General features: G+C 53.6%; 2 protein-coding genes and 1 long non-coding RNA gene across 4 annotated transcripts; 1 reads left to right on the top strand and 2 right to left on the bottom strand.

Moving 5' to 3' along the window:
- Nucleotides 1-197: 197 nt before the first annotated feature.
- On the bottom strand, nt 198-2,972 carry LOC116227984 (pinopsin). Its single transcript, XM_031591565.2, has 5 exons — nt 2,630-2,972; nt 1,938-2,120; nt 1,626-1,771; nt 1,168-1,407; nt 198-798 (listed from the first exon to the last, which is right to left on the bottom strand). Exons 1-5 carry the CDS (start codon nt 2,970-2,972, stop codon nt 661-663), a joined length of 1,050 nt encoding a protein of 349 aa, XP_031447425.2. The 3' UTR covers nt 198-660.
- An 891-nt stretch (nt 2,973-3,863) lies between these two features.
- On the bottom strand, nt 3,864-22,397 carry DOC2B (double C2 domain beta). Its single transcript, XM_031591564.2, has 9 exons — nt 21,817-22,397; nt 15,715-15,794; nt 13,169-13,243; nt 12,056-12,165; nt 7,376-7,502; nt 7,073-7,230; nt 6,407-6,488; nt 6,154-6,250; nt 3,864-5,344 (listed from the first exon to the last, which is right to left on the bottom strand). Exons 1-9 carry the CDS (start codon nt 22,145-22,147, stop codon nt 5,208-5,210), a joined length of 1,197 nt encoding a protein of 398 aa, XP_031447424.1. The 5' UTR covers nt 22,148-22,397; the 3' UTR covers nt 3,864-5,207.
- LOC149915318 (uncharacterized) lies at nt 5,285-9,249 on the top strand. 2 transcript variants are annotated; one of them, XR_016459231.1, is made up of 4 exons: nt 5,285-5,367; nt 5,610-5,771; nt 8,357-8,488; nt 9,139-9,249. It is a non-coding gene; the product is annotated as an uncharacterized LOC149915318 (long non-coding RNA). The 2 variants fall into 2 exon arrangements; XR_016459232.1 differs by lacking the exons at nt 8,357-8,488; nt 9,139-9,249 and adding an exon at nt 6,368-6,683.
- Nucleotides 22,398-22,691: the final 294 nt, after the last annotated feature.

Here is a 22,691-nt window from a genome sequence, read left to right as displayed (position 1 = left end):
CAGTGACCTTTCCTTACTGCCTTAAATACAAATAAATACCTTTGTATCTAACTTTTCTTCCCATGTTGATCTTTCCCTTTGTGGCAGCATCTGTGGCACCTGCTATGAGAGCAATCATGCAAGCTGTAGTAGCTGGAGGTAAAACATTTTCTGTGGGACCCTCTGCCAGCTGGTAAAGCAGATGAAGGTGAGCTAGTTAAGTTTTTGTTACTGTTTATTAATGCAGTCTGCACCTAAACATACCCAATTGACTCCTGTACTGTGGCTTGAGGCTTTGTAGCAAGCTCAGACAATGCAAATACAGAACTCAGTCTATACAGGGACAGCCAATGTATGTCTGGTTCCTATGTAATGCTTTGCAGGTGCCAGATAAAGCCAGACTGCACAAAGCCAAGCTTGTGATTTGTTGCATGGGGGAAAAGCAGCTGCTATGTTTCATCTTCCTGATCCTGTGAGGTGAGGAGCTGGAGGAGAGGGGTGGAATAAAGGCTTGTGCTTCACCCTATGCCAGGGGCTCTTCTGACACGAGAAGGCAATGTTGTGCTTTTCTGGGCTGCTGGGTCCCCATGGAGCACTGCTCCCCAGCCCTCCGTTGTGCCCGTGTTGGTGAGGCTGTGCTGTATTGAAGCAGAGGATTTTGCAGGCAGGAATGGGCAGCAGTTACACAGGGTGTGCTGGCATCACCTTGTTCCTCAGCCCAGTGACACCTGCGTGGGGCTCAGGTCTCCCTGGTGAGGCTTTTCCTGTCCGCTGAGGCTGGTAACCACAGCACAGCATTTCCAGCAGGCATCTCTGGAACTGGGTAGGGCAGGGAGAATTGGGTGTTGGGATGGAATCTGACCTCAGCCTATCGTGTTTTGTGTTTGATGGGGGCTAATTTGGGATTAATTGTAGACACCAGCAGTTTATTGATGTTAGAAGTGGTGTTCTGTGTGTTTAATGAGTGGTTTGTGGTCTAAAACAAAGTTGCCTGATCCCATAAAATTGCAGAAGAAGAAAATGAGCTGATGCTTGGGTTAGGAGGCAAAATCCCGTCCCATTTTATTCCAAAACCCTCTAGGCTGAGCCTGTCTGTGCTTCCAGATAGGATGGGAAGTTCCTCCTCATTTTGTGAGAGCATTAAAGAGCTCCAGTGAAGCTGTTTTTGCTAAGTAAATGCTTTCTCACCTGCTTGTTCATGAAGACATAGATGATGGGGTTGTACACGGTGGCTGTCTTGGAGAAATAGGAGGGCAAGGAGGCGAGGACCGGCTGGATGGTGATGCCTTTATGGGTGGCCACCACCAAGGCAAACGTGCTGTAGGGCAGCCAGCAGAGCAGGAAGGCCATCACCATCACAATCACCATCCGTGTCACCTCCCGCTCCGCCTGCTGAGTGGTGTCAGCTTCCTTCTGCTGTGCTGCAGCCTGCGGGGAGTCAGGGATGTTGGAGAGGAGCTGCTGGTCTGCAGAGAGCCCACAGAAACAGCAGAACTGCAAGCCCCAGTGAAAAGGGAATCTTGGGTTATGTCGTATCGAGAGAGAACCCAAAGCACTGCATCACCTAATGGGTTTATTTAGGCACTGCCTGGGGAAGGGGTGTGAACCCTGGCTAAAGAACCCCAAGGCTGCAGGGCAGCACGTACCGCCCGCAGGGTCACCAGCAGGTTTGTGTAGGAGAAGAGGATGAGGCTGAGCGGCAGGACGAAGCAGGTGACAAACAGGGACAGGATGTAGCTGTTGTTGTTGCTGCCACCCGTGTACCAGTTAGGCCCGCACGATGTCCTCAATCCTGGAACAAACCAGATTTGACACAAACCTACAACAAACAGCAGTGAAAAGCTCCGAAGCACCTCTCAGTTCTCCAGACAATCTCCATACATGAGTGCTGTGTGCTCTCCAGCCTCTCCCTGCTTGCACACAGCCGCAATGGATGCCACCCGATGCCCACCTCCTACCTTCAGGCACGTAGCTGCTCCAGCCCAGCAGTGGTGGGATGCTCCAGAGCAGAGCCCAGCCCCACGTGAAGGCACAGCCGCTCACTGCGTGCCGCCGTTGGAAGCAGAAATCCCCCAGGGGTCTGCAGACCACAACGTAGCGCTCCAGGGCCAGGATGGCCAGCGACCACAGCCCCACAATGCCTGGGAGAGAGGAGGAGGAGGAGGAGGAGGGGGGTTGTGGTCCCAGGCCTTGTGCTGGGATGGGTGGCAGGAAGCTCCTGGAGGAGATTCTGCTGTGATTATATGTCACATTTTTCCTTATGGAAGGGATTGCTGGGAGGCACTTGAAGATGCAAGCTGGCAATGTGATGACTGTGAAGCTTCATGGTGGCAGCCAGGTTTAGCTTGGGACCGTTCAGAAGCTATGCAGCATTGGACCCCTCAGCATCACAGCCGTGGTTGCAGACCTCGTTTCAGCCTGGTACCAATTAGCACCAGCCCAACACAGCCCAGATGTTGGCCTACAGCCCCCTGAGATGCAGCCCTTTGTGGCAGGGTGCTGAAGGGATGCTGGCTGCCCAGAGAACCTGAGATGCCCCCCAGAGGTGTTCAAGGCCAGGTTGGATGGGCTGCATTCCCCAGAACTCTGCAGCCCAGCCCAACACTGCTGTGCCAGCCCCCCCCCCAGGCCATGAGCTCCGTGTCCTTACCTGTCAGGGAGACCATGAAGCCCTCCAGCTCACACATCTTCCTGCCGAACACGAAGAAGCCGTTGATGTTGTTGGAGAGGCTGACGGAGCTGCCGCACAGAGTCACCAGCAGGTCAGCCACGGCCAGGTTCATCAGGATGTAATTCAGTGGGGAGCGGAGCTTCTTGTAGCGGATGGACACCACGATGACCAGCCCGTTCACCAATGAAGCACAGGCGACCACTGTGCCCATCAGCACGGCCACCCCCACATATGTGCTCCGTGGGGCCTGGTAGGGCCACTGGGGGCCATCAAAAGGCCCTGGGGTCCCATTGGGAGGTGCCTGGGAGCTGTTGGAGGACATCGGTGCTCCTGCAGCACAGCACCTGTGGACCCTCCCCAAAAGCTGCCTCTTTATAAAGCCCCAGAGAGGAGCTTTGTGTTGAAACACCTTAAGCTTTTTCTTTTTAATCTGAATAACTCACCCTCCTTTTTTTTTTTTTTTTTTTTTTTTTCAAAGTAATCAGCTCTTTATTCCAAGGGGGATAAAGGGTGACTTAAGCCAAAAACCTGCTGCCTGCCTTCTGCCTCATTTAATCAAGTAAATAGGTTTGGTTACGTGAGCACTGCTGTGACAATGCAGCCTGGTGCTGTGGGCACAGTGTGGGGTGATGGTGGTGGGGGGAACCCCATTGGCCATAGCTGTAAAGCTACGTGATAAACACGCTGTATACTGCTGATATAATCACACTGTGTTTGATATAGAGTACAAATAGATAGTATAAATATATAAGTATATATACACTACTACAAATACATAAAGCCATGTATTTAAGCTCTATATATACGGTGTGGCAGGGCTGGGGTGATAAGTCTGCCCCTTCACAACGTCTGCAGTGGAACAATTCATGCAGAACGTGGTCTGAATGCAGCACAGGGCATTGCATGGCTCATTCCTAATGGCCTTCTGCTGATGCAGCACTGAGCGATGCAACCTTAATGGGGTCTTAGAGGTTTGGTATCTAATCCTCCCTTGCTTAATCGCTCACCCTGGAAGTCCCCTTTGGGGATCTGTCCAGGAGAAAGGAGCAGGCAGTGCAGAACAATCCCCGTACACTGATTTAGTAGCATTAGGTGGGTATGGCCAAGGCGAGACTCATAAGCTGCACCTCTTTTTTTTCTTTTTTCCCCCTTTTTATTTTGGGTTCTCGTTATAAATATTAACAAATCTGACAAAAAGTACACAGAGAGATAATACTGAAATACAAAAATTCCTTTAGGATGCAGGTAAGGACGATTTCTGCAGCCTTCACATGGTAGCAAAACATCGGTATCAAACATGTCACAAGGCGGGCGCGACGACCACCGCTCTGCATGCAGCTGGGATGCACGGACAGTCTGCTTAGAAAAGGCTTCGGTACAAAGTGAGGAAACCCCACGTGCCACAGCGGGATGTGCTCCATCCCATCACTTCTTGACGGCCGCTTTCCATGAGCTCCTGCACCCCAAAATCAGCCCTGGCAGCACGGGGCCGGAGCACCAGGAGCATCCTCATGGGCACGCTGCTGGCATCCCAGTAAAATCCATGCATATCTGTAGAATGCATTACAAATATGAAGTTATTAAAAAAGACCCTATGAACGTTTTTTTCCCTCCCTCCTCCCCGACCCCAATATCAAACATAGTGTAACGCTATCGGAACTTGGAAAAGTCAGCAGAGGTTTCCAGAGATCTGATTGCTTTCAGAAAGGAAGTCGTCGACACCCACGCGCACACGGCTACACGGATCTGAAGCTGGAGGGAAGAGATTGAGACCGGACGGGACAGCAGATCCTCCGAAGGAACTGTGGTTTAAAGGCTTCTGATATTCCTGGCAAGGTGCAGCAGCATTTGGCAGAGTTGTCACCCGCCGGTGCCTCATTGGGTTCTGTGTGCTGGGAGGCTCCGGGGAAGGGTTTGCAGGGAGAGCGGAAGGGAGCAGGAAAAATTCCTGCTTTATTCCTCGTGGCAGATCCCAGGGAGGCCGAGCTGCGTTGTCAGAGAGAGCGAGCACAAATTGTCTGGAAGAAAAGCAAACAGCCTTCCCATGTTACCAGAGAACACAGTCGTTCCGACGGAGGAGCTTTAAATGCATAAAAGACTGTTTAGGCCCAGACCACAAAGACTGACAAACCACCAGGAACGGGGCACGGTGGCCTCAGTAAAATAGTCCCATGTTTTAGTGACGCCTTTTGCTCGTAGTAGATACACAAACGAAGACTGATGCATTCATTTTTGCCACTGAATTGCAAGGCAGCGAGAAGGTAAGTCGGTACAGCGACGAGTTTGGGAGAGGAGTCAGACCTGTGTGCATGCAGGTGTGTGCTGAGTGCGTGCGTGTGCACGTGTGTGCAAGCACGTGGTCGTGCATGTGTGTGTGTGCACGTGCGTGCATGCCTGTGGGTGTGTGTAAGGTGCACAGAGGCGTTCTGGAAAAGCTGCAGGGGATGGAACCCATCGAGCAGAGCACGTGGCCTCTGCCTTGCTCCCTGGGAAGTGCTCCCCTCTACGGCACAGGGCTGTGCCCTGCAGCCCTGTGAGCCCCAGCAGTGCGGGGTGCTCAGTCACTGAGGACAGCCCCCGGCAGCTCGTTTGTCAGCGTGTGCCAGCGCTCGATTTTCTTGTCCTTGTTCTTCAGGCAGTCAAACCAGTGCTTCAGCCGCTCGCCTTTGGCGTTGATCCCCAGCACGACTCCACCTTGAGAGAGACAGAGAGAAGAGGTGGGTGTGCAACAGGACACGTTGGGGCGCAGCAGGACGCAGCCACGCCAGCCCTCCCCAAGGCCCCTGCTTGCAGGACCCATTTGCAGTTGTGGCAGCAGAGCTATTGGGTTCCTGTTAGCAGCACATCACCACAGCTGCTAACAGCATCGCTTCGGTGGTACTTTGAAGCCCAGACATCCAACAGAGACAAATGAAACCTCTGTGTTCAATTGGATTCTTTTTTTTTTTTTTTTTTCCAGGAAAAATAATCTGGAAACGAGGAGGGGGGGATGAGTTGCTGCTGCCTGCTCAGGTCAGGGAGAGGAGGCTCAGGTGCACAAGAGGAGGAAAGCAGAGCAGAAACACAGCAGGAAGGCACGTGGAGATGGAGCACAAAGCAGGAGGATGGAGAAGGGCAGCAGGTGAAAAAGGAGTAGGCATATGAGACGGAGATTAAAAAAATGAGCGTGAGAAGAGCAAAAGGTAGTGGGAAAAGGAGAGAAACCTCAGCTGGAGAAAGGGAAGAGGAAGAAGTGAAGCATGAAAGAAGCAGCTGGGACGGAGGGACGGCGGTGAGGCAGGACAGGAGGTGCAAGGGGGATAAAGTGGAGAACAGCATGGCACAGGGGCAGCAGGAGAACAAAGAGAAGGAAAAGGGAGGTGTTGGGTGAAGGGGAAGAGGTAGGACAGCTTCTCCATTGGGAGAAAAGCCAGGGGAGAAATTGGGAAAGGAGAGGAAAGCAAGGAATGTTTGTTCTCCACAACGGCTGTAAGACATGTGGTGCTCCAAGGGGCCCCACTCACCTATGAAGTCATTTGATTTCCCAATGTCGTAGTCCCACACAGTGACTTCTAAGGTCTTTTTGGCCAGGTCGCCGTGCTTTATCTCATAGCAGAACTCCTGCAGGAAGACCACGAGTGCTCAGTCTGAACCTACACAGAGCCCAGTGCCCATGGAGCTCATCTCCATCCCTTCCCGTAGTGACCGAGTTGGTTTATTTTTGCCTTTCACTCACAGCACTGAGAAAAGCCCATTGGGTGAGAACCACAGACCCACCTCGTTAAATTCAGGGTTCAGCGTCTTCTTCTTCACTGCCGTCTTATGCTTTGACTTCTTGTCCTCATCTGGCTTCAAATAACTGCAAGGAAACGGCTCACCACATCAGCACGCAGCCGCAGGGCCAGCAGGCAGCAGGAGCATCCTCCCCATTGCTGTGCCCCGGCTCCGTTCCCATGCTAGAACCACTTTCCACCTCTTGCTCATCATTAAAAATTAGGATTTGCACTGAGAAACATCGCTTGTCTGTCTGCTCAGCTTCCAGCCCTGCAGACATGATCTACTGCCTGCAATGCGCACGGCAGCGTCCAAAATACCACGAAAAATGAGGACTCATTCTTTTGCTTTAGGGATTGAGCTGTTCCTATGAGCATTCAGAAAAGAAGGGGTGGGTTTTTATATAAATGTCTCCACTCCTGAACAGCAATTAAAGAATCTGGAAGCATTCTGCCAACAATCTCCACCACTGAACTCCCACAGGCTGCATTTTATCTCGGTAGCATCATCCCAACAAACACCATCCCTATAAGTGCTGAATTTTGGGTCGGAACACGGGGGACGGGGACAAGGGGTGAGGGATGGGTGTGAGTTACATCCCGTAATGAGATCACTTAATTTTCGCTCTGGGGAGGGGCAGGGGTGGGGTGCATTGGCAGCATCACTCACGTCTTGACATAGGGGTCGGAGTATCCATTGGCATCCATGGCAGCCAGGTGGGCGCAGCGGATGATGCCCACCAGCAGGCCCTGCTTCTGCGAGCTGTACTTGAGGGAGATGAGGATCCGGCCGCGCTCCTCCAGCGACTTGTCCTCTGTTTTGTCTATCTGGGGAGGGAATGCGCCCAGTCTGGGGCTGCTCGCTTACTCCATGAGCACGCACCGGGTTCAAAACCAGCCTCAGTGCTGTTTGCAATGTGCTTTTGGTGTCACGCAGCCCCGTGGGGACATCAGTGTGACCCCTCCCACTCACCGGCAGCTGCTTCTCCAGGCAGATACTGAAGTTTTTGGTCTGGTTGGGCTTCAGCTTCTTCAGCGGGATCCGCGTCTCCCCGATGAACTCGTTGTGGCGGAACTTGTCCTCGTCACAGACAGAAATCCTGGGAGGAGCACAGGGCAGCATGAGCAGGGCACAGCTATTCTCTGTGTCCCTGCTGCTGGGGACATCACCAATGTTTCCCTTCTCTTCCAGTCTCTCCTTGCCCCCCTTTTTAGATGTTCCTACAAGCTTCCCATCCTTTCGCTGCCCGTTTACCTCTCTGTCTGACATTCCCCTTGCTGCCCATCTCTCACTTCTTCCAGCAGGACTGCTCTTTGCCTTAAGAGTTTTTGGTAAATGGGATCTGTCTGGGAGAGGGAAACTTAATTACAGATAAATAGTGCCCAAAAATCCCATGTCAGTGGAACAAATGGCACACTGTGGTTCATCCATGACTGGAGGATCTCTCCATGGATGGTTTTATCCATGGGTAGATGATCTCTTCATGGGAGTTTTATCCATGGGTGGAGGATCTCTCTGTTGGTGGTTTATCAATGGGTAGTTTATCCATGAGTGGTTTCTCCATGGTTGGTTTCTTCAGGGATGATTTATCCATGGATGCTTTATGTGTGAGCTGTTTATCCATGGGTGGTTTCACTATGGATGGGTGGTTCATCCATTGGCAATTTGACCACCAGAGGAGAAGGACCTGGAGAGGTGCTGTGTGGGATGGCTCAGCAGTGCTGCACAGGGAGCACCAGGCCAGGGGAGCAGGCAGAGGGAGAGGAGTTGGGAAAAAAGGCCAAGGGTTTTCACCGTGGGGAAAGCACTCTCCAGAAAACCATCGCCAAATGCAGCGTTACTATAGATACTCCTGGAGAAAAACACCCCACCAAACAGCTGAATCCTCAAAGAGAATCTGAAATGCGAGCTCAATATGTTTTTATTCTACTTCCCCCTCTCTTTCTTTCAAAGACCCAAACCAGCAGAGGAGCAGCAGTAACTGCAGACAAGAGGCAATCACCTGTGTGTGTGGGGAGGGAGCACTGAGTGCAGAGCCAGCTCTGCTCTTACACCAGGCCAATGCAGATTTTACCTTCTGACAATGTGAGTAACACGTTCCCCTGCCCTACACCCTCCTGGCTGCCTCCCCAAAGCATCCAGGAGAGCCAAGGCAGCCTGCTGCTCTGCCAGCCCCAGCCCTGGTTCTTCTCTATTGAACCACAATGGGCTGGCAGTGCCTTGCCCCATCAGTGCCGAAATGTGAGTCAGATGAGTGCAGCTCCGAACCCAGCCCTGCCCTTGGAAATGGGCATAATGCAATTACACCGGCTTGAATTTTATTACAAGGAATCGTTGTGATGGAATTCGTATGCCCTGGGTTAGAAAATCAGCTCTATGACAAACAGAGAATCCAGCAGCCGCCCTCGCTCCCTGCGTGAGCCCTTGAACGGGAACATCACCCCCTCACGCCTCTCCCTTCAACACAACTCGCTTCTTCACGCTCTGACACCTCCCAGTGGGGGTTCTGGGCTGTGGGAGCACTGTGAAGGGGTATTGGATGCCCACGAGCATCCCCACTCGCTGCCCTCCCACTGCTCCGGCCCTGACTCACTGCAGCTCCGGCCGCCCCACTGCTGACTCACGGCGTCAGCCCGCGTAAGGAGCGGCTCCTGCCTTATTGCTGGTGCAGAAAGAGGAGGATGAGGTCAGTGAGGAACTCATCTGGGGCCCCCCACCCTTTTCTGCGTGCACAGAGCAAGCAGCGGATGCCAGAGATGCTGCGCCTGTCTCTAAGATCCCGTGCGGTCCCTATAGCAACTTGGATAGCTCTCAGCGGATGTGCAGGACGTAGATGATGCTTACATGTCATAAAGAACACGGGAAGAGACAGCGGCCTGGGACTGCCCAGCTCTCCCTGGAACAAAGTGAGGTTTCATTGCTGGGCTCCATCCCAAAAGCTCTGCATCTGAGCACACAAACCACAGCAGTGCGATGCCCACACGGCTCCAGCACAGAGCAGCCTGGGACCCCACAGCCCAGAGAGCTGTGCTGTGCCTTTCGGACCCGATCAAATACTATTTTCTGAATAATATATGTAATGAGTCACGGTGTTTGTCAAACACATGATTAAACAAAGAATTCCTGGCATTCGCGGGCACGCTGAGTAGCACATGAATAATGCATCACTCTGCCAATATATCTAGATATGAATAATCAGATCCTGTCCCCGGCCAGCTCTGGTATTTATTACCAATGTGATCTATTTAGTGCCTATTACACGGGATTATTTAAATGGAGGTGATCGAATTCTACCCACATTCATGTCCCTATTGGTTTCTCCTGCCCCCTGCATAACCCCCAGCCCCATAGAGCAGACAGCCCTGCTGCTCAGGCTGGGACTGGATGTGAGGACTTTGCTTGATGAATGGATGAGACCTTTCAAGATCCTCCCACCTGCTGCATTTCCTGAAACCCGAAGGATGGGGGAGTTTGAGGGGGCTGCTTCATTAACAAAATGCTGCTTGCTCATCACTTGTACATCACTGCTGCCCTGTGGGGCCACGTTTGGTGCTGGGTTCCCAGCCAGGAGCAGCCCAGCTGAGCAGGGAACATTGAGAGCCCTTTAGCAGCCCTGAAGCCCCGTGGTCCCTGAGCAGCTTGGAAGCAAAGACTGCAGTGCTTTGATCCACGCTGTTGTTTTTCCGTGGAAGGGTTTCCACAATCACAGCTGTGCCCCTCTGCAGCCCAGCACCAATGTGCCCAGAGCCCCTCAGCCCCATCCCATCAGAGCTGCCACCCGGACACATCTGCCTCCATATCCATTGGGAGCTGCAATGTGCACCTTCTGCCCGACCAAACATCCCCTCCTCCAAAAAGCAGGAAATCTGAGAGAGGAATTACACCAAAAGCTGCACTTTCTACTTTGTGCCTTGTTTGTAAGGAGCTGCATCTCATCTGAGAGGTGCCTCAGGATAAAGAAAATCTCCTCCCTTGGATGGGAAACGGCTCCTGGGGAAATGAAAAGCAGTCAAATTTTGAGTGCTGGCTTCTCCATGCAAGATTAAGAACGGAGCCACGGGAGCCCAAAGCTTTGTATCAGCAGAGGAACAGCCCATGCAGTGCAGCAGCCCTGGCAGGATGCTTCTTCTACCCTAACATTGTTCTTCTCCAGAGCCACTTCCAAGGAAAGCAAAAGCTCCACTGCTTCTCTCTGTTCTCCTGGCACAAAACCCATCCCAAGGCAGAGCTGTGACCACAGGATCCTGCAGGAAGGGACACCACAGCACCGGGCACAGCATCCCTGCATCAGCCATGCAGGGAGCCAGCAGTGCAAGGCAAACCTCTGGGTGGGGACCGGGGTGGTAAATTCCACCCCCCGCAGCCAGGACAGAGCAGGTCTGAGACTGCCTCAAGTGACTGAATGTGTACAAGTCTATGGGGCTGGATGGAGTGCATCCCAGGGTTCTGAAGGAGCTGGCTGAGGTGGTTGCCGAGCTGCTCTCCATCATGATGGAGTGACGGCATCGGTGGACAAGGGAAAGGCAACCGATGTCATTTACCTGGACTTGAGCAAGGCCTTTGACACGGTCCCCCACCACATCCTTATCTCCAAATTGGAGGGATGTGGATTTGATGGGTGGACCACTCAATGGATAAGAAACTGGTTGAAAGGCCGCAGACAGAGGGTGGTCATCAAGGGCTCCATGTCCAGGTAACGAGCGGCGTCCCCCAGGGGTCTGTCTTGGGACTGGTGCTCTGTAACATCTTTATCAATGACATCGATGACGGAATCAAGTGCACCCTCAGCAAGTTTGCTGACGACACCAAGCTGAGTGGTGTGGTTGACACGGTGGAAGGAAGGGATGCCATTCAGAGGGACCTCAAGAGGCTGGAAAGGTGGGCCCGGGTGAACCTGATGAGGTTCAACACGGCAAAGTGCAGAGTTTTGCACTTGGGAAGGGGGGTTGGAGATTCATGATCCTTGAAGTCCCTTCCAACCCTGGCCATTCTGTGATTCTTTGGGCTCCCTGCTGCATTTCAGCACATATCTCAGCAAACATCTCCCCCAAACTGATTTCCACGCTTGAGAGGCTGCAAACTTCAAAGCCCGCAGTGGAAAAAAAAAAATAAAAAAAATCCCCACCGCTAATAATAATAAACCAGAGGCTTTCCAGCCCGGCGAGCCTGCGGCACTTTCAGCATGACTAATATTTTCCATGTGAAATAATAACCCACGGTGCTGAATTCCTCATCTGCACACGCACTGTGACAACAGGTGGGCTCTGCTCCCCCAGCAGGGCTGCGCTGCGGGCATGGGGGAAACCATCAGCTCCACGGGCAGCTTTGGAGCAGCAGGGCTGGGTTCTGGCTGTGGGATGGATCCACGATGGGATGGGGCCAGGATACGACAGCCTGTCTGCACACAGATCCCCATCTCCCAGCCTGCACGGGATGCTCTCCCAGCACTGTGATGCCGTGTGATGCCGTGCGATGCTGAGCTCACAGGGACCAAACCTCAACCAGAGATGATGAGAAATACATCCAAACACACATCTCTTATCGCAACGGTTCACTGCCCCATCCCAAAAGCTGGGACAAGAGGTACCCGTGTCTCCGAAGGGAAATGATGGGTGGTGCAGGGAGAGGTGCAGGGGGTCCCCAAGGCCCTACCGCAGCGTTTTGCGGATCATGTCCTCGTCGGTGATGCCGTAGTAGGTGAGGGTCTCATTCCAGGTGGGGTTCAGAGTGTTGCGCAGCGTTTTGGTTCGCAGCTTATTTGCCTGGAAAAGTGATGGAGGTGAGTGGGAGCCGGGCAGCCCCATGGGGAGCCCCCCATCCCCTCCCAAAGCACCCAGCCCTGCATCCCCCCTGCTGGTGCCCAGGCAGCAGAGTCTTGGCAGAGGCAGCGAGAGCAGGGATTGCATTTATACAGCAGGAACGAAAGGGGGGGGTGGGAAAAAAAAATACCACGTCTTTTCAGGTTCATTAAAAACGACCAATTTGCAGTTCTGGCTGGTACTTTGCATTCCCGCTTCCAGCACAGCTCCCAACCCTGGCTGACTCAAAATAAGAACTGTAAATAACTCCCTTCTAATGCGTTCTGTTAGCGGGGGGAACACTTCCCAGCACTGCAGCTCTGCAGGCGCAGCCTCAAGCGTGGGACCCACACTTTGGGGGCTGGGGAGAGGAAAACAGACCCTGAGCCTTCACCCTGGAGTGGAGGGGTGATACTCAGCCCTGGTGTGTGTGTCTTCTCCCCCAGTGCTGCCCAGCCCCCCTAAGCTGTGTGCCTACAAGAAGGGAAGCGGTGCGCAATGGAAGCGCTGACAGCTCTCCTATTTCCCGCGGAACTCAGAATGTGGTTAAAAACTCCCTCTGCTGCCCTGAACGTTATGAATTAATTTGGCTGAACCGTAACAAGTAAACACGCCTCCCCTCAAAAGGTCTTTCCTTCGGTGGTAAACTGAGAGCGCAATTAATATTCATCACACATACATTTAGCATTTAAATTCCGCATCCCCATCAGTTACACCGCGCTCTCACTACACATCAATATCTTTAATTACTCTTCTCTCCAGCAAGCACTGAACTTCGGGAGATGGAAATATTTCCCTTACGAGTGATACCACGCGTTATTATGATCGGAGGGGCTCAACATGCAGAAGAAGAAAGACAAAACCAAAGCAAAGCAGAGCTGGTTTGCTCCCAGCTCCCAGTGGGGAAACCCTCACTGATCCAGCGGGGAAAGTGATGGGGAGGGAGGGAGAAATGAGTGCATCTCACCTTGCTGGCCCCGGGAAGCAAGTGCAGCTTGACATAGGGGTCAGCCAAACCGTTGTGATCCATTGGCTTCAGGCCCTGGGGGAGAGAGTGATGAGCAGGGTTAGAGCAGCTAACAATCCCCACTCCTGTTTGTGGCTGTGCTGCTGCTCCCTGCCCTCACTGGAGTGGCACAGCCATGGCACGGTCACAGTGCCAATTGATGATGGGTTTTGTGTGTGGCTTCCAAGCAACAATGGGGCTGAAAGCGATGGCAGGGCGATGCCCCAAACCTGTATGAATCCAATTCAACAGTGAAGGGAAGCAATGCAGGAGCATAACAAACAGAGCTTCTGTTCCCAGATGGGAATCACAGCCCTAGAAATGCCCCCAGGCTGCGTGGGAGCCTTGCAGGGCTTTTCCATGGCTGCAGCTGGCAGAGCTGTGCCCCTAAGGCGGTGTGGGATGAGAGCACAAGCAGGGGCTGCTTTAGGGTGGGTCAGAGTGAGGAGATGGGTAAATGGCCGCATGCTCCATGTGCATGGGACAAGTGTCCCCAGCTGGGTTCCATCTGCAACTTGTCAAGCCTGGGGCCTCAAGGACCATGTGCTGACCTCGGGGAGGGCTCTGCCCTGCGGCCAAACGGTGCCCAGCAAAGAGGATTTGGCTTCTCACCCAGAGCCAGCAGGATAAAAATATCAGCAGTGAATGTAGGCTGCATGGCTCTGCCTCGACAGCACCGCAGCTCGCATCACCTCCCCAGCACTGCCATGGGGAACACAGGGAGATCAGAGCTCCATGGGCACTCATGGCACACATGGATGGCCCCAGCATGGGCTCAGCGCTTGATTTGGGGCTCAGCACCTAATTTGGGGCTTAGTGCTCACTCAGAGCAGGGAAAAGCAGGTGCTGCCCGCAGGCTCCGTGCCCCACCTGCCTGGATGCTACATGGCAAATGAAATCATAAAGCGAGCAAGCAAATTCCCATGAAAATGGATAGAGAGAGAGAGGCAGCTCCGTAATTCACCCATCCATTCAGTTCAATTAAATTACCTTCTGAGGATGCTATTAAAGGCTTTTTTAACAGATGTGCTATGGAGGATGGGAGCCTGCAAAATGGGTCCCAATGCCATGTCCAGCTCCGTGAGAGGTTGGGAGTAATATGAAGACCCCAGGTGTGAGAATGCCATCATCCTCACTGCATGGAAGGCCATAAAACTGCTCTGAGAGAGCTGAGGGGTTATCAATAGGATTTAGTGGCAAGGCAGGTATCTCTGTGCCCTGTTAGGGAAACTGAGGCACAAAGAGACCCATCCGTGGAAGGATGAGCCCTGAGCTGCTGCTTAGCACAGCAGTTGATGGCTGCAGAGCAGAAAAGGGCCACAGCTGGTGGGGTTTAACCCAGGTTGGTGCATTCAAGAACCCAGCATCCCCCTCCACAGCGATAACCTGGGACTCAGGAGGAACACCAGCTGATGTGAAACTGCTGGGAATTAAACTAGAGAAGCAGGAGGAACAAAAGGAAAAGAGAGGACTGTCTGGGGGGTGGTGGTCTAAAGAAGGAAGACAAATGCTGGAGCAGCCCAGCCCAGCCCAGCCCAGGGCAATGTGTGTCCCAGCACCACCCTACAGCTCTGCAGCTCCTGCCCAGCGCCGCCCGCCGGTGTCCTGGCCCTTACCTTTTTGTAGTCAAGTTTTGGCAGCTTTCCCCAGGCGAGAGATGAAATGAGAGCGAGCAGATGGCGATGTAAATAAAAGAGAAAAATGGGAGAATGAGAGCAGAATGGAAATGAACAGGACTGCAACGCTTGAATGTCAGCGTGGCGGGGGGTGTCCCGTACCACGAGTGAAGCGATGCTGTGTGCAGGGTCAGCTACTGAGTGCACAGAGGGAAACTCAGGGCATGGAAGGGGATCCTGGCCCAGCAGCCCCAGCCCTTCCCAACACTGTGGGGAGGGGTCCCTCCGGGCCCCAGGGCTGGGTGAAGGCCAGGAGCTGAGCAGTGCCCGAAGCTCCATGCATTCAGAGGCACAGTCAGGACCTCTGCTGGATGTTCTGCTCTGAAATGTGCAAAAAAAAACCAAAACAAACTACAACCCCAAACCCAACAAAACCAAAAACAACCCACACCAAACCAAACCAAAAAAAAAAAAAAAAAAAAAGCCACCCTAATTGCTTCAATCATGCAGACGGCAAAGGAGCTGAGGCAGAGCACTTTGTGGCAGTGATTAGCAGCATTTAAAAGAGCCATTTATAAACTGACAGCCGGTCACAGCGTTAAGTCAATAACAACATCGGGTTGGGAGCTTTGCTAAAAAAAAACATAAATAGATGCAGCCAGCGAGGCATTGGATTGGGGCTGGGATGGAGGGGATGCAAGCATGGGATGGAGCTGGAGGAGATGTGGGCATGGGATGGAGTTGGGGCTGGAGGGGATGTGGGCATGGGATGGAGTTGGGGCTGGAAGGGATGTGGGCATGAGGAAGGGCCTCGTGCTTTCAGCAGGGCTCTGATGGCCCTATAATGCCCACTGCAGCTCTGCTCCTCACTCACCCGGTGCCGATACGTACCTTGGCCTTGTTGATGGTGCAGTGCAGGGCGTTGTTCTCTTGGTCATAGAGCAAGCTGAAATCCAGTGTTCCCAGAGCAGCTGTGAAAGAGACATGGGGCATTATTCATCAGAGACATCCAGTAAGACCTGGCTTCTCGCCCACAAGGAGTGAATGGAAGCGTTGGAGGAACGCAGAGCATCATCCAGGGGGCTCTGGGACAAAGCAGAAGGTCTCTTGGGGGGCTGATCCCCATTCCTGGGAAGATTTGGGCAGTGTGGCCAAGTCACCATGGGGACACATGCTCAGCACATCCCACAGCACTGCTGCCATGTGTATTTTCACACTGCCCCTCATGCGTATTTTCACACTGATACCTTCAAATAAATGATCTGCCAATGGGATCTGCTCCCAGTTCCAAACTGTATGTTAAGCCCAGTGAGAATGGAAATACTTTAATGATTAAGATGACAAAACTGCTTTCAAACAGAGCAGTGTCCCCTTACAGCATTGGCAATCTGGCTGCAGCAGTGCATGGGTCCAAGGGGAAAGGGCAGGAGGGCAATACATGGTCCTCAACAGCAAGAGTTAAATAGATTTGAGAAATTCTTTCCCTTTGTACTGAGCAAGTCACACCAACGGAAGAAATGAAAAAGCCAGAGCAGCCTACCTCCCTGCTTCCCCCCAAAACCAAACAAACAACAACCAAAAAACCAGAGCAATTTTGCTTAACACCAAGGCAGGGCTCGCTGCCCAGGAGGTAAATTGCACAAAGCGTATGGCAGGAAATTGGGGGTTTTCTTCCCATTGCAAAGCCTCTGCAGAGCAGCTCTGCGGGGGTGGTGGCCATGCAGGGGATCAAAAGCTCTGTGCTGCAATTTCACAGCCATCTTCCAGCCCGGCCACACGCGAGCTACAGGTCTGCTTGCTAGCAAACAGAAATCACTGCTCCTGAGCAAATATTTTTCCTTCAGAGGAAAGCAAATATTCAGAGGGGTTTCTGGCAGAGTAATGCACCTCCTTTGCTCTGGAGTAATTTCATGGCACGTTAGCTGCCAGTTCAGGTAAGTCATAAATCAGCGGAGTTCACCCGCAGGGCTCAGGAAGATGGCAGGGATGCAGGTTGAGGCTGAACATGTGACAACTCCTCAGTTCCCCATGGGTTCAGCCCAAGAGATGCTTCCCCCCAAGCCGTCAAATCATCACCACCCGAATCATCCAAAACATCCAAATTATTGACATCCAAAACGTTGCCACCCAAACCATCACCACCCAAACCATCAAACCACCCAAACCATCACCACCCGAACCAACAAACCACCCAAACCATCACCACCCAAACCAACAAACCACCCAAACCATCACCACCCAAACCAACAAACCACCCAAACCATCACCCAAACCATCAAACCACCCAAACCATCACCACCCAAACCAACAAACTACCCAAACCATCACCACCCAAACCAACAAACCACCCAAACCAACAAACCACCCAAACCATCAAACCATCACCACCCACTCCATCAAACAACCCAATCCATCCACACCATTGCTACCAAACCAACATACCATCAAACCACTCAAACCATCACCATCCCAACCACCCAGTCTATCCAAACCATCCAAAATATCACCACGGAAATCATGGGCTTATGCCAAAGTCAAACTTTACAAATCCAGCCTTTTGCTTATGGAAGATGAACCCTCCACAATCACAGCCTCTCCATTCCCACCAGCCCCAGCACACTCTGGTATTGATCACAGAAAGAGGCTCTGATGGCTGGATTTGGTAATTGATAAAACAAATTAAAGGCTTGGTGTGGAAACTGGATTTGGTCAGGAAATCCTAATGGAGCTCCATGTCCAGCCATGCAGTGCAGCAGCAGATGCACACTTGTGGCTGTACACCACAGGATGGGCATTGGTGGTGCAGGAGCAAGTGAGTTTTGATTCCCAAGAAACCGAGCTGTCCGCTTTTATTGCTTTCATTGCTCTTATTGTGGTTATTGCTTTCCCCCTCCCAGCCATCCTCGCAGCTGAGATGGAAGTGGATTGTGCTTTTAATTAGGGGAGCAAGTGCCTAAAAAAGAAAAGGGCAGCAATTAGGCAAGAAGCACTGTTACCAGACATATTTAACTCTGCTGGGCTATTCTGAATGCTGCCCTCTAATCACACAGACTGCAAATAAAAAATAATGTAAATAAATGCCTTTGTCAGGCATTACAAAGGCAGCTTAGCGCTCACCAGACAGCAGGCAGGAGGTATCATTATTATTATGATTATTCTGCTCTAGTGATAAAACAACCATTAGGAGCTGTGAACTCATTAGCAGGTTCCGACCCTCCTTCCCAGCCACGAAGTGGGAGAGGTGGATGGGAAGGTGCCACCAACGGTGCTAGGAAGAGAATCAAATCTGACTTGCGTGGAACGTGGCATCTTCCACCATGGACCTTTGGGCACGGGTGGCCCCAGAGCAGCACAGAAACTTGGGCACAGCTCGCAGAGGAAGGCAGAGATGGCATTTTCCCTTCCAAAACTGAGGAACCCTCTGCATCGTCGCTGCCATTAGAAAGCCCAGCAAAGCGGTGCGCTGCGAAAAAGTGCAAAAACCCACTACAGGACTAATTAAAAAGAAGCCCAAAGGCCTTAAGTCCCTCTGCTTATCAGCGCTGGTGCTCCCAAGATAATCTGCTCATGGATTTTGTGCCAGGGAGATCAGAGCGGAGCGGTAAAGAGACGGTAGGGGATTGTCTGGATTAGGGCTCCCTTACAGAAGGCACAGGTTCAGTAACCTTCAAACTGGGTATTTTTTAATGTGCTACAAAAGATCAGTCCCCATTCTTCCATTGCTTTCATTTCCTTCTGCGACCGAGATCACTTTAAAGGTCCTGAAAGGCAGCGAGTGATTCTGTGCGCTTACAGCCCCATGCAAAATGTCAGCAAATGACTCCGCAGGAAGAACAGAGAGGATTTGTGCCATTTCCAAGCCGGGCAGCCATGGATCACCATGGCCGGTGGGTTCTGAGAGCCCCTGGGTTCACCCCCGGCCAACAGCCCATTTGATGGGATGGGTTTTTTTTCCCCAGATTGACAGCAATCGATATTTCTTCATCCCTGGCACGCTCCGGCGCAGGGAGCTGCTCCTTCCTGGAGCTGTTTGATGGATGCTCATCAGCTCCTCTGTCTTCTCCAGGAGGAGTGTTCAGAGGAACACTTATCTGCTCAGAACAGTTCAGAGATGCAATTATGTTTTACAGCACTAAATGGTCCCTGATGTCAGCAGCAATTAGACTTTCAGCAATTTCAATTTGGAGATGGCCTTCAAATTTCTCCCTCTCTCTCCCTTTAATGAAATACAGTATTGCAATTAATAACACCTCCCCCCTCCCCCCCCCAAAAAATAAACTGCCCTCAGTCTTAAATACAGAGATAAAAGATGCGGAAAGCCCCTGGTGCTGGCAATCCCCTGGAGGATGGATGCTGACCAGAGCCCCATTTGTCCCCATGCTGGGGATGACACCGACTCTGCGTGTGCCGTCAGCACCAGCAGAACCATGGTGTGATTTGGGCCGATCCAGGTGGGGGTTGGTTCAGTTTGCTGAGCAAAACCCTGTACTTCTTTTGCCCTTCTCCAGATCGAAAAGATGATTCACAGGTTATAAATGTGTGAAGGAGTTGTGATCAGATGTCAATATCCCCATCCCCACAAATCCCTTCCATGCATCCCCTGCTTCCCCCATCTGCTGGTACCCCACAACACCATCATTATCCTGCCCATCCTTTAAGCAGCCAGTAATTAATACCCACATTATCACTTTGCCTCCCTAATTGTAACTTTGTGATGAAGAAGAGCTTTCCTAAATAACCCCAGTGCCCCGATCTCAGCCATGAGCTGCAGACTGAGCTCCCTCACTTCCAAGGGGTGGAAACCATGGCTGGCAGCTGGTGGATGGGCAAAGGGATGGGGAGGAACAGCGGCTGTGGCTTGGAGCTGTGGAGGTAACACCAGGCAGGAATATGTGTAGGGAAACCTGGATAAATGCTGCATCTCCCCAACCAGAGGCAGCTCGAATCCTCCCAGCACTGTGACTTCTTTGCTCAGAAAGGGACACCCATAGGAGATGGGACAAACCCCACACCTCTGTGGGGCTGCACTGGGAGGGAGAATCTCTATGGAGTGATGCAGGGAGCATCCCTTGGAATGATGTCTGGAGCATCCCTAAAGAATGATACTTGGCACATCCCAGCCTGGCTGCACCAAAGCAGAGGCCAAGGTGGAGATGTGAGCACTCAAGACACCCACACAGGTGTCACCTGGCACTGCAGTGGGCGACCCATGGGTGCTGTCCCAGCCCCAGCACTGCCATCCCCACACCCCCACCAGGGATGGTGGCTAAACCATCACCACCAACCTGCCTTCCACACTGGGATGGGTCCCAGGGAATGCGCAGTGCAGGTGACTAATGCAGACCTGAATCACCCACTGAGGATGTGGGGGACTGCAAGACACTCCCCAGCCCAGCTGAGCCTCATCACAAATCCCCAACCAGCTCCCTGGTGGTGAAACGGGGCCAGCAAGCCCTCAGCTGGTTTTGTGGATGGCTGCTGACCCCAGAGGAGGGATAGGCTCACCCTGTGCATTTGTGTCCTAATAGCAGCCAGAGTCACTCTGCTCTGTCCCCTGGCTGAGAGCCTGCCATGCCAGGGGAGGACCCAGCACATCTGACCAAGGAGCCCAGCAGTGCTGCTGACACCTGTTACACTGCAGGGAACGCTGCTCCCAGTGCTGGCACCCAGCACCCAGCCCACAGCTTCCAGCACCACCAGCGCATGGATGGCAGCACCCACGGGTGTTGGTGGAAGCAACGTGGCCCTGAGCACATCAGCTCCCATGCACATCTCTGCCCTACAGCCCGACTGCCCCCATTCCTATTGCCAGCACGAGTCAAGGCAATCTGATAATTAGAGCAGCAAATAACCCAAATCCGGTTAAAGTCGCTGCTAACTGCCTGGCTGGGACAAACATGGCTTAGTGGGGAATGGCTCCCTGGGCACATAGCTGCTCTCCTCCTCCTCATAGGGTGACACGACCCCAACTCTGGGCTGGGAAGGAGGCAGTGCCTGGATGGGGCTCACACCCATAGCCCAGCATCCCCTGGATGCAGGCAGCACAAGGTACAGCAGCTCACTGCCTGGGACAGTGCTCAGGACCCAACTGGCAGCCACCCAGCACCGGGAGAGATGCCCAGGTGGGGCTGGAACATTTGGCACAGGAAAAGCCAGCGCCTGCCTGGCACGGGGCCGTAAACAGCTCTGCTCGGTGGGAGCTCAGCCTGCCCCTGCCCTGTAGATGGGCATGCTGCACCGCTCAGCAGCACTGCCTGCTTCCCCCATCACCTCCGGGCTGCAAACTTTGTGCTCAGCCCCGGGCAGGATCTGGCTCCTAAGGGCTGGGCTGAGCGGAGACCTTGGTTTGTATCTGAGCTGGAGGGCAGTGATGCTACCCCAACCGCCACGGCTGGCAGAGCCAGACAGCAGCTGCTCTGCAGCCTGCAAGCTGAGCCGGGTGGGAAGGACGTTTTGGGTGGGGAGGGGTTAAACTGAGCTGCAAACACCTGCATCTGCTGGAGCCGGGCTCGGATGCCCCCAGCCCCTGCGATGCAGATCTGTGTCAGTGGGTGAAGAATGGTGAGCAGAGTTTGCAGAGGTTGAAGGCAGCGATTCCCGGTGGGTGCCATTCCAAGCCGGGCAATGCCCATCACTGGCTGAGCACCCCTCAGGGATGAAACAAAGGGTCCAAGCCCAGCCAGCAGCCACCGGAGAGGGCAAGGAGCCGAGCGGGGCCGAGGCAGGGAAGCGGCCGCAACGGCAAACGCAGCAACTGGTGGCTCTCGGGAGACTTCCCCAGTTTGGGTCCAGCGCCCAGCCTGGCTGCGGCAGGGATGCTCCAACCCCCTCCTCTCTCCCCCCAAGGGGCAGCACCACGGTGACAGCACAGGGTTTGTCACCGCTGCAGTGCAATGCCATGACAGGCAGTCGGCACCCAGGAAGGGCAGCGAGATGGGGACCAACCCGCAGACCCGCACCCCGCAAACTCCCCGCGCCAACTTGGCGACTCACTGCAGTCGTCGGACTCGTAGCCCTCCGGGTCCACCGCCTCCTCGGCTGGAGGGCACTTGGCTGGCGGAGGGGCGGGCGTTGTGCCGTACGCCCCAAAGAGCTGGTCCACATCCTCGTCATCCTCACGGGGCGTCTCGGTGGGGCCGACCGAGGGCTGACTGACCGCAGGACGCAACGTACCGCTGCGGCCGACGGCAGCGGGGAGCCCGCGGGGGAAGCGGGGGAAGTAATCGGAAATCTGCTTGATGGGTTTGATGGGGCCGGGGCAGACGTCGATAGCCATGTGCTCCTGGATACTTATGGTCGTTTTCTCTCCTTTTCGGAGTGTCATGCATGCGGCTGTCCCGGCGTCCCCGGAGAAGCGAGGAGGCCACGACGGTGGTGGCGGTGGGCACGGGCTCCGCCGGGCTCCTACGTGGTTCTCGTGCCCTCAGCCTCGGCCGCCGCACGCATGCTGCTGCCGCTCGCCCCGGTGCTCGCACAGCCCCGATCCTGCCAGCTCTGCCTGCGAAGGAGTGAGCGAGACGGAGCGACGGCTGGGAGGCAGGGGGTGGGCTCTGGGTGATGTCACCAGCTAGCAACAAAGCGGCACCGGCAGCGGAGGAATGAGGGCTGTGGCCGGACCTGGACTCTGGGATGGGCATCTGCTCACTGCCCCTTCCCCAGCACGGCCCCGGGGGGCTGAGAGCCCTCACCGATTCCTTTGGCTCCCGGTTGCAGCACACTCTGTTTCCCGAGCCCCTCAAAAGAAGGAAGGTCGCAACGCATCACAAGGAGCCCCATCCCCGCTGTGCTGCATCCCCACAGCTGTGGGTTGGGATGGAGCTGACCTGGCTTCAGGGGACCGCGTTGTCCCTGTGCCCCACGGCGGTGCC

The sequence above is a fragment of the Phasianus colchicus genome, chromosome 21 (genome assembly GCF_987193195.1).
Source record: "Phasianus colchicus chromosome 21, bPhaCol1.hap1.1, whole genome shotgun sequence".
Taxonomy (NCBI): Eukaryota; Metazoa; Chordata; class Aves; order Galliformes; family Phasianidae; genus Phasianus; species Phasianus colchicus.
Note: the sequence above shows the minus strand (reverse complement) of the source record. Positions and strands in the feature narration are given on the sequence as shown.

Bases quoted from the DNA above. Each gene is read 5' to 3' on its own strand.
- DOC2B (XM_031591564.2), bottom strand. From the start codon at position 22,147: ATGACACTCCGAAAAGGAGAGAAAACGACCATAAGTATCCAGGAGCAC. The intron at 12,166-13,168 runs GTGAGATGCACT...TCACTTTTCCAG, and splicing joins TGCTTCCCGGGGCCAGCAAG to GCAAATAAGCTGCGAACCAA. The intron at 6,251-6,406 runs GTGGGTCTGTGG...GTCTTCCTGCAG, and splicing joins TGAACCCTGAATTTAACGAG to GAGTTCTGCTATGAGATAAA.
- LOC116227984 (XM_031591565.2), bottom strand. From the start codon at position 2,972: ATGTCCTCCAACAGCTCCCAGGCACCTCCCAATGGGACCCCAGGGCCT. The intron at 1,408-1,625 runs GTACGTGCTGCC...GACTCCCCGCAG, and splicing joins TGCTGGTGACCCTGCGGGCG to GCTGCAGCACAGCAGAAGGA. The intron at 799-1,167 runs GTGAGAAAGCAT...TGCCCTACCCAG, and splicing joins ATGTCTTCATGAACAAGCAG to TTCCAGAGATGCCTGCTGGA.